A 12,654-nucleotide genomic window follows, 5' to 3' on the forward strand; every position below is an offset into this window, starting at 1 on the left:
ACTCTAAGAGCAATATTCCTGCAATAGCTACTTTTACCTGTAGAGAATACAGTTGTTTGTACTTCAGTTATCAGTTTCTAACATGGTGACACATATGTACATTTTTTTACGCTTTCAAAACTTTTGAAAGTTTTATATATTTTTTTGTTAATGTTTGTTTTATAACACATAAGTAGGATTTTTTTTTAGATATAGCTCTTTTTTTTCTTTGTCAATATTTGTAATGTAGCTCGCATCATTTTGGCTCAACGGGTTAGATCGACCAGGAAATTAGGAAATAGTCTGACATTTTGGGGAAATGCCCTTGTTTGCTGAAGATACAACTCTTGTGTCTTTTTGTTGAATACCAGCCTGTTAGCTAAGTTTAGCATAAAGACAAAAACAAAGTGTAGCAAATCTAATGCCATGCTAGCAATTGTGCTTCGAGCTAAATGCTAACGTCAGCATGCTAACAAGCTCACAATGACAATGCTAACATGCTAATGTTTGGTAGATATGATGACAATGTTCAACATCTTAATTTAGCGTGTTAGCATGCTAACATTATCTCATCATATGGCCCAAACCAAAGTAGTGAACAAATTCCAATTTTGACCTGATGATGTCACGAGATGAAAAGTCAGGTGATCACCAAAGTTTTTAGAATTCATCAGCTGGACACCGTAAATCCACCGTAAATCCATCCCATAGTAGTCTTGATATTTAACCGAAAGCCAAAAATGATAAACAAAACGTTAGGGGATCCACCAAAGTCCTTAAGATTCATCCTCTGGGAGCATAAATGTCTGTAGAAAATGTCATTAAATCAATATTGCCATCCATAGAGCCACTAGCATGGCTGAAAACGACAATTTACAGGGAGTAATGCGCTAGACTATTTCTTAACTGGACTTCTTACCATCATTTTTATACTTTTTTAAAAAAATGTGTAATTTTAACAATTAAAAAACAAGATAAATGCTTGTTTATTAGTGAGCGTTAGAGCTGGTAGTTTGTGGTTTTTGTTCCCTTTGTTCTGAGCCACTCTTTTTCTGTTTCCAGGCTTTATGCTAAGCTAACTGTTGATATGCTGTAGCGTTATTGTTAGCATACAGACAATGATCGATCTTTTTAGCTAACTTTAAACAAGTAAACGAAAGAGAAATATTTCCCAAAATGTCAAACTATTTGTTCAAACATTGAAGGAGGAAACTAACAATGTGGCAGAGGCAAAGTGTTACTAGCTATTCAACACACACATAAGCTACATACACATAACCTTACAAGGTTTTAAGACAGCTGACAAACCAGATATTGTGTCTTAGGCATTTCTTGCCAGACCATTAGTGACAAATAGTGACTTGTACTTGTGAGAGTTTTTTTTTTCTTCACCGTCCTTTGATTTGAAAAATAAAACTCCCAGAGGCCTCTGTGGTGGCAGACGAACGTACACACATATAAAAATGATAACACAGCTGAAGTTTGTGGTGAGGGCGCAAATCTGTGAATAAAAACTTCAGTCTGATAAGTGTCTGCTGTGTTTTTCTTCCATAAACACATGAAACATAAAGTTATATCACCTACTGAAGAAACTCATATGTGTGTGCTTTGTGTCATAAATCACCCAAAATCACTTTTGAAGTGTGCTTTAATGCTGTACATAAACTCTGAGCCACTGCTAGGATTGAAAAAGAACACTTGATGATATGTATGAGATGTACAGATGGGTTAGACATCCACGCCCTAAAAAAAAATCAACTTAGCCGGTCTGCCAAAACACACAGAGCACAGGGGAACGCAGAGAACATTCATGTAACATATGCCGAGTTGAGTGCATGCACACACAGCGGCTGAGAAGGTCTGTTTTGGGAAGGTTGACAGATTTGCAGGGAGCGGGGGTGGGGCTTGGCAGTGGTTGAGGTGGTGTGACGCTGATGCATCCTATCAGAAGAGCACTGCACTAATTTAATTTTGGAAACATCTGGTTCAGACAACATACACACACATACCACTTCATATGTTTACTTCACATTCCCTGTGTTTCGTACAGGGGAACTTTTTCTCTTCCCCACCAGATTGATGGCTATAAAAACAAAACTTCCTGAATGTACTGAGGGCATGTGTATATGTGTACACACATGTGTGACTTTGCAGCAGCAGGCTATAGGCTACACTCTCTTCTTCCGCTATGCGTCCCAGCCAGCCGGTACATATGGACTATGTCTTCTCAAAGGCAGGGTCTGTTCCCCTGTTTAGTTTCACAAGTTAAAAGTCAAGACTATGGTCAATGGTGATACTGATCTCTGTATTCATATAATACGATCCAGAGTTAGTGGGACTTTCTTTAGCTCAGTCACCATTCTGAGATTTCAGTGTATAATCTTTCGGCTTTTTATTGTATTTTGTTTCTTACCCACCAGCTTGACCGTTCATTTTGTGTTGTTTATTTTTGTGGTCTGTCTACTGTAAACAGTCAATTTGCCACTAGGATTAGAGTTTTTGCTTTTTGTTTCCTTTTGGGAAATAGGCTACTTGATTTGGATTTATGGCCCAGATGAGAACATCGATATCGGTGAATACAAAGCTACAGCTTAGCATAAAGACTGCAGGGAGGAGGAAACAGCTAGCCACCATAAGCTACACGTCATACCAGACCAGGCGAGACAGAGGCAGCAAAGCTTCTGAGTGTATTGAATTGAGAAATTCAAAATTATTTATAATTGACCCCTGGCTAAGTCCCGCCTTTCAAACTTAGTCTGGCATCAGCAAGCTAGAAAGACACTCATGGAATTGTTTTTCTTTCTTATTCAATCAGGCTGGTTTTGTGGATTTAGAGTTAGTCATGGTTAAACATTGTGTAATAGTGATAGAGTACTTAGTAACTAGAGGTTGGAAGGAGATGAACGTTTTTAAAACGTTACGTTTCTACAGAAAAACCTGTCGAGCTAACGTTAGCAGATTACGTTAGCACATCATTATCAAGCGTTAGCACTTCTGTGCTATGTAAACTACTGAAGGTGTGCAAAACATGCTGCATTTGCCTTTTAGTAATTGTAACAGGGACCGAAGACCTACCCGACTTTACTGGGACAGTGTTCTTCCTTAAATTTCATTGTCTTCTGTCTCGATCGCCAGGTGATGTGGTGGTTCACTTTTACGCTTTCATGTGTCGGCTTTAGCTTCTATTTTTATCTTTTTAACCTGTTTTTGCTGCTGAATCAGTTTCACATCCTGGATATATCTTTTAAATGCATTTTGTAATATTGTGAAGTGCAGTTAGTGCAGTGGCGGGCCTTGCATTTTATACCTGGGCCTTCACTGCTGAAATACCACCTTATAACCACATGATGGCGCCACAGCTAGGGTTATTATTCGTTTCTTGGGCTGTAATTGTATAACGTTAGGTATTTGTATTAAACTGTGACGGCCCGCCACTGAGTTAGTGACAGTGTGGGCTCCACGGTAACGTAGCTCTGACAGTTGGGGGGCGGGTCTTAGCGAAGGGTCAATTTTAACAATGATTTGAAAGAGGACATTTCTTATTTCAACAGATCTGGTCTCACTTTAAGGTTGAATCATCCTATTAGAGAACTGTCTGACAGTATATCCGCTTGCTCCAATGCTCCAGCTCTCCAAAATCAGTTGAAGGAACTTCCTTAACATGTAGCGGGACATAAGTTGTCACCTTTTAAAGCTTTGTGATCTCCACCACGATAAAGCAATTTGCGTTCGAACAAAGTTTGGCTGCACAGCAGGAGTTTATAAAAATACAGCAGGAGTTTATAAAGAAGGACAATAGATATCGCTCTGTTCTGAACTTCGTCTCTTACGATGAACATAATGAGGTTTTTACCGTGAGCCCTCAGCAAATAACTTCAGGCGGCACTTTTTACGGGACCTCCTCAGTCCTCTCCTCCCCCTCTCCTTCTCATCAATAGTCAAAGAACCTCTTATGTGAGATTATATAATGTCTCGCAACTCTTTTTCACAGCATTTGGCTTCATGTGTGTACTCCCCCCCCACAAACCTGTTGACCGCTTCCCCTCACCCCTCTTCCTCCTCCCTCAGTTTATGTTCTCCCCCCCTCCTTCCTTCCATCTCATCCATCACTTTTTAGTTTTGAACATGCCACACAGGCTTCATGTGGTCGTGTGTGTGTGTGTGTGTGCGTGTGTGTGTGTGTGTGTGTGTGTGTGTGTGTGTGGTGTGAGGGAGAGGGGGGTCAGTGCTGGAGGAGGAGTTTGAGGCCTTCATCTCACCTGAATAATACCTTCTTTGTGAGCTTCAGCCATATAAAGTCCCGCACAGACGTGTTCAACCCTTGCACACCTCAACCTTCTTCTGCGGATACATACACATCATCCCATACCCTCGTTCATCCGTCACTGACACACCAAACGCCGCCATGAGATCCAAGATGAGAGTGGCGCTGCTGTTTTTGGCAGCAGCTGTTTGTGTGTCAAGCGCTCAGACCAACAACAGCAGCAACGACAACAGGCAGCAGCAGCAGCAGCAGCAGCAGCAGCAGCAGCAACGCAGCGTCTGGGATGAGCCCATCAGATTCAGCACCAAGACCAAAGACTCCTGCACCATGGTGGTATCTGGAGCCGGGGACTATACTCGCCTGCGTGTCTCCTGCAAAGGTCCGAGCCAGGGCCAGACCCAAGGACGCTCCTACTACTGCGACTTCCAGGGCAAACCCAACCTGTGCCGCGCCTACAACCTCAACCCTCGCCACTACTTCACCCAGATTATGTGGGACATGAGAAAGCTGAGCCACGCCTGCCAGGGACCCAAAGTCTACCGCCCAGCCATGTGCAAGAAATACCCAGACGAGGCCCAGATTACCTTCCTGGCCTCCTGGCCCAAGACAACCAGCACCAAGCCCTCCAAGCCTGTCCAGGAGCCACGTAAACCTGTTGTGCCAGCCCAGAACAAGCCCGCCATTACTCCCAAACCTGTCAAGCCCCAGCAGCAGCCCATCAAGCCCCAGCAGCAGCCAGGCAAGCCCCAGCCAGGCAAGGGCCCCCAGACCAAGAAAACTACCCTCAAGCCTGGGAAGACCACTACTCGTCCCACAGAGCAGCCTGACTCCAAAGCCTCCCGCGTCGCCTCCGAGTACTGCTGGAAGAGCTTCCACGGCGTCTGCACCTACTTCATCAGCTGGTTCCAAAACTGAGGCGATGCTGCAGACACAGGTGGGTGAAAAGTGAAGATGAAGAACAGAACAGTCAGAGACGAAGTTTAGTAAGAGGGCGGCTGGAAATGTTAGAATACAAAGTGAGAGAAAGACAAAAATGCATGGTTGTTGTGTAGAAAAATGTAAAATATAGGTCCTACACCCAGTTTATGGAGTGATTTATCTCAGTGCAGCCTCAATATTCATAAGAGAAACTAACTTTATCTCAAATTAATCACATAAAAACACTAATCTTTCCTTGTTTCAGGCTGGAAACACCAGCGCCAGAACTCTTCTCGACTATCCTCGACCTCCAGGATCTGTGTGGGAGCCTCTGAAGTGATTTTGATACCTTTTTAGGTCCGACTCCCAACACTGCAGCATCTTATACGAGCTGAGCCAAAAACACTCAACCTACACTTGTGTACGGTTAGTGGATGACTGCATGTAGTGTACGTGTCATTCTTTTTAAATCTGTAAAACACACAGCAAGGCAAAAGGGAAAATATGGCAGGCATGTGATTTTTTTTTTTGTATATGATGTAGAATGTCCTCCTTTTGTCACATAAATGTTCCAACAACATGTGAAGGTAAAGAGAATAAAGTCAGAGTGGAGAACTCTCTTCTTCTTATTCCTCTGTGTTGCTCTGTTTCTTCTGCTGCAAGTTGTCACCCTCACTCACTCAAAAGAAGTCCTTGTTTCTCTTCGTCGCCGGCTGTAACAACATGTCTGCAGCGTGGCCTCGGGAAGTTGTTAGCGGACAGACACACAGACTGCAGTAAAGATAATACACAGGCCGTCTGAGGAAAGCTAAACACTTCTTTGTATGAGCTGATGAATTGGGTCTTAAGAGCTGCCGTGTGCGGGAACAGAGGGGGTCTGTGTGAGAGGAAACGAGTGTGGCTGCAGCACCGGTGTTGTACACACACACACACACACTCGCTTTCACTCATCACAGTGAGTGGGGCTACTTTTTCTTTTTATAGGACTTATACCTATAACAATGCGTCAGTCACGACAAACTCCAAACATTTTCTAGTTCTAGTACCTCAGAGGTGAAAGACGCACTCAGATCCTTTACTGAAGTAAAAATACTAAGTAAATGTCCTGCATCCAACCTCATATCACGTAAAAGTACAGAAGTATGAGCAGTAAAATGTACCTCAGTATGAAAAGTAAAATGACTTGCACATAAGCAGCATTTGACTGTTGTTGCTGATTGAGGTTCAGCTAGTTTTAAAACAAGATCAATTCTGAGGGGTCTTTTCTCGAATCTTTTATTCTTTATTTTGGTAAAATATTAGATCTTTTTACCTCTTAAGTCCTTGAACAGTTATTTAAATGAAACCTTTTGAGAAGTTTAGAGGGAAAATGCTAAAAACTCATTGACCTCTGAAACAGCCAGAATACTTTAAAGGGCTACAGGCCAAATTATTGGGAATCACTGCAATCTTAAGCAACATGTTGTGTTTTTAAGGTTTATCGTGACGGATAAAAGTATCGGAGTAAAAAGTTTTTTTAAATTCTCTGAGAAGAAGTGGAGCAGAAGTATAAAGTAGTATGAAAGGAAAAAACTCAAGTAAAGTACATGTATCTCAGAATTGCATTGTAGTACTTGAAGAAATGTAGTTACTTTCCACCACTTGTATTTACTGTTATTCAGTCATGGTGAGGAGGTGCTGGACTTCTAATGACCACAAGATGGTGCTGCTGAGTGCAGAGAGGACACACACACACACACACACACACACACACACACACACACACACACACACACATAGCTTCCCTACTACTGTTTACATAGACTTAACCTCCTACTACTACTGACACAGTGACTCAGTGAGAAACTACTGTAACCTGTGAGATGGTTGGACTTGTGCCCATCTGAGCCTTTATATGGCTCCTTCCTTGTTACCACGATGTCTTTGTTCCTTGTGTACCTGCAGCAGCTGCTTCATTCCAGGAATGAAACATGATGACCGGGCGTGGTGGATTCATAACGTTCTTCGTAGGATCAGTGGTGTGCTGTAATCTGATGTGTAGGTCAACTTCACAGCATCAAATGCACCAGATGTATTGTACAAAATACAAAGTTATGAATGTATAATTTAGTGTGCAGTTCCTTCTATTCAATGTTGAGAAACTAAGAACAAACCTAGGAGTTGTATCTACATATAGTGGCTTTCTTATATTGAACCTTGTTTTCTACTACTGTGCTAATTGATCAGTTTACATTCAAGTAGCTTTATTTTTTTGTCCTTACATCCTTCAATAACTTGATTTTCAACACAATTTCTTGTCTCTTGTCATTTTGTCAGCAAAAATCTTTTGTTTGGCCAATGACATGAACAAACAAATTACAATTTCTACGAGAGGGAGGACCCATAAGAGCAAAAGCCCCTCTTAGTTTAAGACTGCTATAGGAAAGTGTCCAAATATATTGTCTTCCATGAGAAAGTTTAGGTTTCTTAGGATGTGGTTTCATAATTTAACATAATTATAAGATAATCAAACACTGGAATCAAAGATGTCTACAGATTGAGCCTTAAAATAACATGAATATGGTTAGATACAGCGTTTAGACTCGTCTTTGTTTGGCCTTTTTTTCACTGCATTGATGATTGATTGAACTGGAACACCTGACTGGAGTCGTCGTTAATGACATTAGTCACACCTGTGTTCCAGGTAAGATACGACCTCTTGAACCACGGCTGGCTGCTGCTGCTCTCTATATAAAACATCAGTTGTTTAGGCGAGAGTCTGTGTGTGTTTTATTTATAGTAACATAACTTCATTAATATATATAACTCATGGAGAGACAAGCTGAGAATCCGGTTGAAAGTTCACACAGTGTCCCATTAATGTCTCTACAACATTTCTTTACACTTCACTTCACATGCAAATAGACTGTTGTACATTACACTTCTTACATTTTCTTCTGTTTGTGTGCTTCATAAGCTATTCCAACCTAAAGCTTATTTTTAAATGCTCCTTCACTGCTTAATGAATTCGTCACAAGACACCAGCACACCAGCAGAGTGAACACACGGGCCTCAGTAAACGGGAACTGTCGCATTGCTTTACGCAAAACCTCATTTGGACAATCAGTCTTCTCTGTTAAAGGAGCAAAACTATGGAACTGTCTACCAACTGAGTTGAAAATGCAACACAACTTTAATGTTTTTAATAGAGGTATTAAATCGTGGCTAAAAGACAAACAACATTGTTCTCACACCTAACACCCCTGTAACCACACTTGCACTTTGTGTATGCATCTGTATTTGTATTTGTGTATGTATCTGTGGATCTATTTCCTTTCTCTGTTCCTATTTTCTGTTTTAACTTTTTTATTTCCATTTTAAACTTCTTTTTAAAAAGAAAAAAAGCCTCCTGTGGACAGGTGTTGTAAATTAGCATTTTGCTACAAACACTTAACACAGTGCATCTGGGCTTTGTGCATAAATGTGTGTTACAATTCTAATGCTACTGTGATGTCCATATCAAATAAAATAAACATAACATAACATAACATAACATAGTGTATCAAAAGTGAAACAATACATTTTTTACAACATTTAACTGTTCATTTTGAGTGTTTATCACTAAATATCTGTACATTTTTGTGTCCTTTTTCTTGTATTTTGGCTTCCTGGCAGCATTAGACTTTGTGGATTTGACAAAATGATGAGACGGGCTTATCGCTCAGTTTGTGCTTTAAAAATAAAGGGAAAACATGCATGTGAAGGAAGGACAGTTTAAAAGGTGTTCGACAGAGACAGAAATGAGAGAAAGTGCAAGACATCAGCAGTGATTGTTTTAATGAACGAGAGGCTGCCAACGACGGATGAAGACTTCGTCTGACTTCTGATGGAGTACATAAAGGAGCTCACCGAGTTAATGTCAGGAGATCAAAGGAGGAACCAACTGAGGGTTTATGGGGAGAGAAGGAGCTGACATCTGGTGAATCTGTTACTGTTTTATAGATAACAGTCAGACAGAACAAAGGAAGGTAAAAGTAACAATGTGGTCAATGAGAAATGTGTCTAAACAGTGCAATGAATACAGCTCAATATCCAAGTCAGCTTTATGTGCAAAATGAAACTTACAACAAGAACTTCTGTTTTTGAGCGGCACCCAGGCGGTAACCTTTCGGGTCTGAGAAATCTGAAGTGCCTTAAACTTGCATTCTTCTGGTGCTCCATGCACCCAAGGCTGAGTCCTTACCACAGCGGCACGGGTTCTAGTCCGACTTGGGGCTTTTTGCTGCATGTTGTCCTCTCTCTTTCTCGCTCCCTGTCTCTCTTCGACTGTACTATCCATTTAAGGCAAAAGGCCCCAAAAATCTTAAATTATTTATTTTTTTAACTGCATTCTCTCTACTGGCCATCAGGGGGCAACTGATGGCTCGATTGTTTAGAAGTCTTGTAGAAAATGACCCTAATTCTCACTTGATATATTTATTACCTAAATATTGTAAACATGAGTTTATGGTCTCCATCTCTAGTGTCAAGTCTTCTTCAATACAGCATGATGTTCATTTAGTAGATTATGTTAATTTTTAGTAAAATGGACTATATGTGACAGCAGATTTTACAGTAAATGACAGCAAATGACTTAAAGTGAAACAAAGGTGTATTGTATTTGTTTGGTTTGTTTTTGTTTATGCATTTTTAATATTCCATAAGAAAGATATTCTTCAATCATTTTTAATGACCACTGTTTGTACTTTATCCTACATTAGCAGATTGTAGCCTATATTGTTACCTCGAGTCCTTTTGTCTTTTGCTGTGATGACCCAAGTCAAGCCACATGGCCCGAAGTTAAAAGACAGGACCTCCTTCTGGTTGAGTGCAGCAGCGGATTGGTGGAAAGTAGGAGTCGAGCCTCCGAGAATGTGCGTGTGCGTGTTGAGGTTGTAATGTGGTAACCTCGCTAAAGTAATTTAAATCCACTGTGTGCAGACACGCAGATCCATCATCAGGGCATACATACAATCTCTTTGATCTCGATCTAAACTCTGTTAAAGGCGGGAGTTCAGTTTAGACACGTCAAGTAAAACCAGAACAAAACACATTCCCTTCTTCCCTTCTAGGTTTCTCCCAATCGAGATGTGTGTGCGTGCGTGTGTGTGTGCGTGTTGTTGGGCGGGAATGGTAGGCGTGTCGCAGCATCTATGTATGAAAGCCATGTGCAAGATCTCGTAGAGCCACAAGAAGCAGCTTTACGCACAGCAACCCTCGCAGTTTTCGGTAAGTTGGAGTCGGTGTTTTGACTGTCTTGTATGTTCTGTCTGTGGAGTAGAATAGTGCGGCCTCGTCACCTTCCACAGGTGTCTTTAAAATAACTACAGGCTCAGGAGTTAAGTTTGAATTGCACCTTTCACTGCGTAATAGTTATCAGATTGACGCAAAACCTTTAATAATGACGTTTATTTACTGTAAATTCAAAATATAATATCTATTTTTTTTTTATTTTCCTGGATATCATAAGAGATAATGTGGATACATATTTTCTAATAACAGCCTTTAACTCATTCTAAACACAGTTTTGTGTCGGATGACCTGATTATTTCCATCACTGAGGCTCTGAACCTCTTTTTTTTTAACCTTTCAGATAATAATACATTGTCTGCCAAAAGAGAGTATGTTCCTGCTGAAGACTTTTGCTCCCTGGTTGCTGTTGGCCTTCCTCGGGCAGCAGGTCTCTCTGTCCTGTGGTGCGCGCAATAAGAACCGAGGAGCGGACAAGACCGTGACATCAGCCCCCGGCAGAGGGCAGAGGAGCGGGAACAAGCCCGCAGCGAGCGGCCGGGGAAAGTTCTCCATCAAGGACAAGATACAGTGCACGTGGCGGGCGAAAGACGTCGGGGACACCGTCAGGCTGTCTGTGGTATGCGAGGACCGGGAGGCGCACGTTAGAGGTGGAGTCACCGATCTGCGGTGCGAATACAACGCCAAACCGCAGAGCTGCCCGGGCTACCAGTCCGACACCAAGGGCTTCTGGAAGCAGGTGGCCCGCGCGTTGAGAAGGCTGCAAGGCAAAGTGTGTAGGGACGACCGCGCGCTGGTGAGGGCTGGCATGTGCAAGCGCGCGCCTCGGGAGGCGCACTTCAAGCTAGACTCCGTCGTCTCCGCTCAGTCCGGAGAACCGGAGACTACCAAGCCGCCTCGCTCCGTCTCCACCGCTGCGCCTCCGGCCGGACCGACAGCCTGCACAAGGCGCGTAAACCACCGGAAAACGGCCGAGGAGAACTGCAGCGGCTCGTGGGCCAGTGTGTGCAACTTCTTCCTGACCATGCTGCAAAGTGACGACTGTTAGCTTCAGATCACAGGAGGATGTGGACATGATCGGACTGAGCGCAGCAGGATTTATTTTAGGACTCGTTGCGTTAATCAGCGGTTCATTTTGAATCAACAAGAGTCCGAGTTTCTCTGCACAGTGTGATTTCTACAGAAGTGAACTGAGTGATTTTCAGTTAGCACAAACACCAATATGACACGTTCACAAACTCAAGCAGATGTGGATATTATCAGGTATTTTTCAAGTAATTTATCACCTGCAGTGGAAAGTAACTACATGTTCTATACTTTGTACTTTAAGTACAATGAGGAACTTGTACTTCACTTCTGTTCATCTTTTTTTCTTAAGTTAAATAAATACAACATTCATCATGCAGTTGTAGTTACTTTTCAGATTTTGAATGTCCCTTCAAAACTTTATCAAATATAATTTTATTGTTACAAATTCAAATCAATTTCAGCTTCACCTTGACCAATTACGCCATTAAAAAAAGATGCTCCAGCAACAATGCACTAATAATGATGATCTGAGATATAGATTGATATAGAGATGGATACTTTTGATACTTGAAGTAAAATGTGCTGATGAATCTGTGTTTTACTTATATTTTGAATGTTTGGTTTTGTCTTTTTGTCTTTTCAATGAAATCCTCTTCACCACTCCAAGCATCTTTCAGGTGACCATCTATGACCACTAAACACAAACATGGAAACCAACCACAAATCAATGTTGACCTGAGTTTTGGATCCTGGATCTTGAGAATATGTTTTTGTCTCACTTGTAATAGTGTATTTTTACAGTGTGGTATTGTTTTATTCAACCTGAACACTTCCCGCACCTCTGTTTATCCCACCGAACTGAAGGTTGATTACTATAATATAGAGTGGTACATTCCTTCTCTGTTCAACTTTATCAACCATGTAAACACCACCGTATTTATGCACCACAAAATAAATATTTTCTATTTATACAATGTGTCCTGTTGCCTTGAAGAATATGAAACATGTCTTTTAAAGGGGAGAAGCAGAGGGATATATGAACACTGTGTGGAAAACATATGCACCACAAAATACACATTTTATCAGTTTTTCTTGTTGAGTCCTAAATATCTGATCTAACAATGACTCCTTTCCAAAAGATACTTCCAACGTTTTCTAGAATCAAGTGTCATTTTTCTTAATTTTAGTGTCTTCTT

At 41.4% G+C, this 12,654-nt stretch overlaps 2 protein-coding genes across 2 annotated transcripts; both read left to right on the top strand.

Annotated features, from left to right (window-relative positions):
• Positions 1-4,384: 4,384 nt before the first annotated feature.
• Positions 4,385-5,158, top strand: fgfbp2b (fibroblast growth factor binding protein 2b; the record flags this gene model as incomplete). The annotated part of the gene is made up of 1 exon (XM_079159024.1): positions 4,385-5,158. One exon carries the CDS (start codon positions 4,385-4,387, stop codon positions 5,156-5,158), a length of 774 nt encoding a protein of 257 aa, XP_079015150.1.
• Positions 5,159-10,347: 5,189 nt separating this feature from the next.
• Positions 10,348-12,396, top strand: LOC306695485 (fibroblast growth factor-binding protein 1-like). The gene is made up of 2 exons (XM_079158739.1): positions 10,348-10,408; positions 10,773-12,396. Exon 2 carries the CDS (start codon positions 10,803-10,805, stop codon positions 11,475-11,477), a length of 675 nt encoding a protein of 224 aa, XP_079014865.1. The 5' UTR covers positions 10,348-10,408; positions 10,773-10,802; the 3' UTR covers positions 11,478-12,396.
• The last annotated feature ends 258 nt before the right edge of the window (positions 12,397-12,654 follow it).

The sequence above is a fragment of the Pholis gunnellus genome (genome assembly GCF_910591455.1).
Source record: "Pholis gunnellus genome assembly, chromosome: 5".
Classification (NCBI taxonomy): domain Eukaryota; kingdom Metazoa; phylum Chordata; class Actinopteri; order Perciformes; family Pholidae; genus Pholis; species Pholis gunnellus.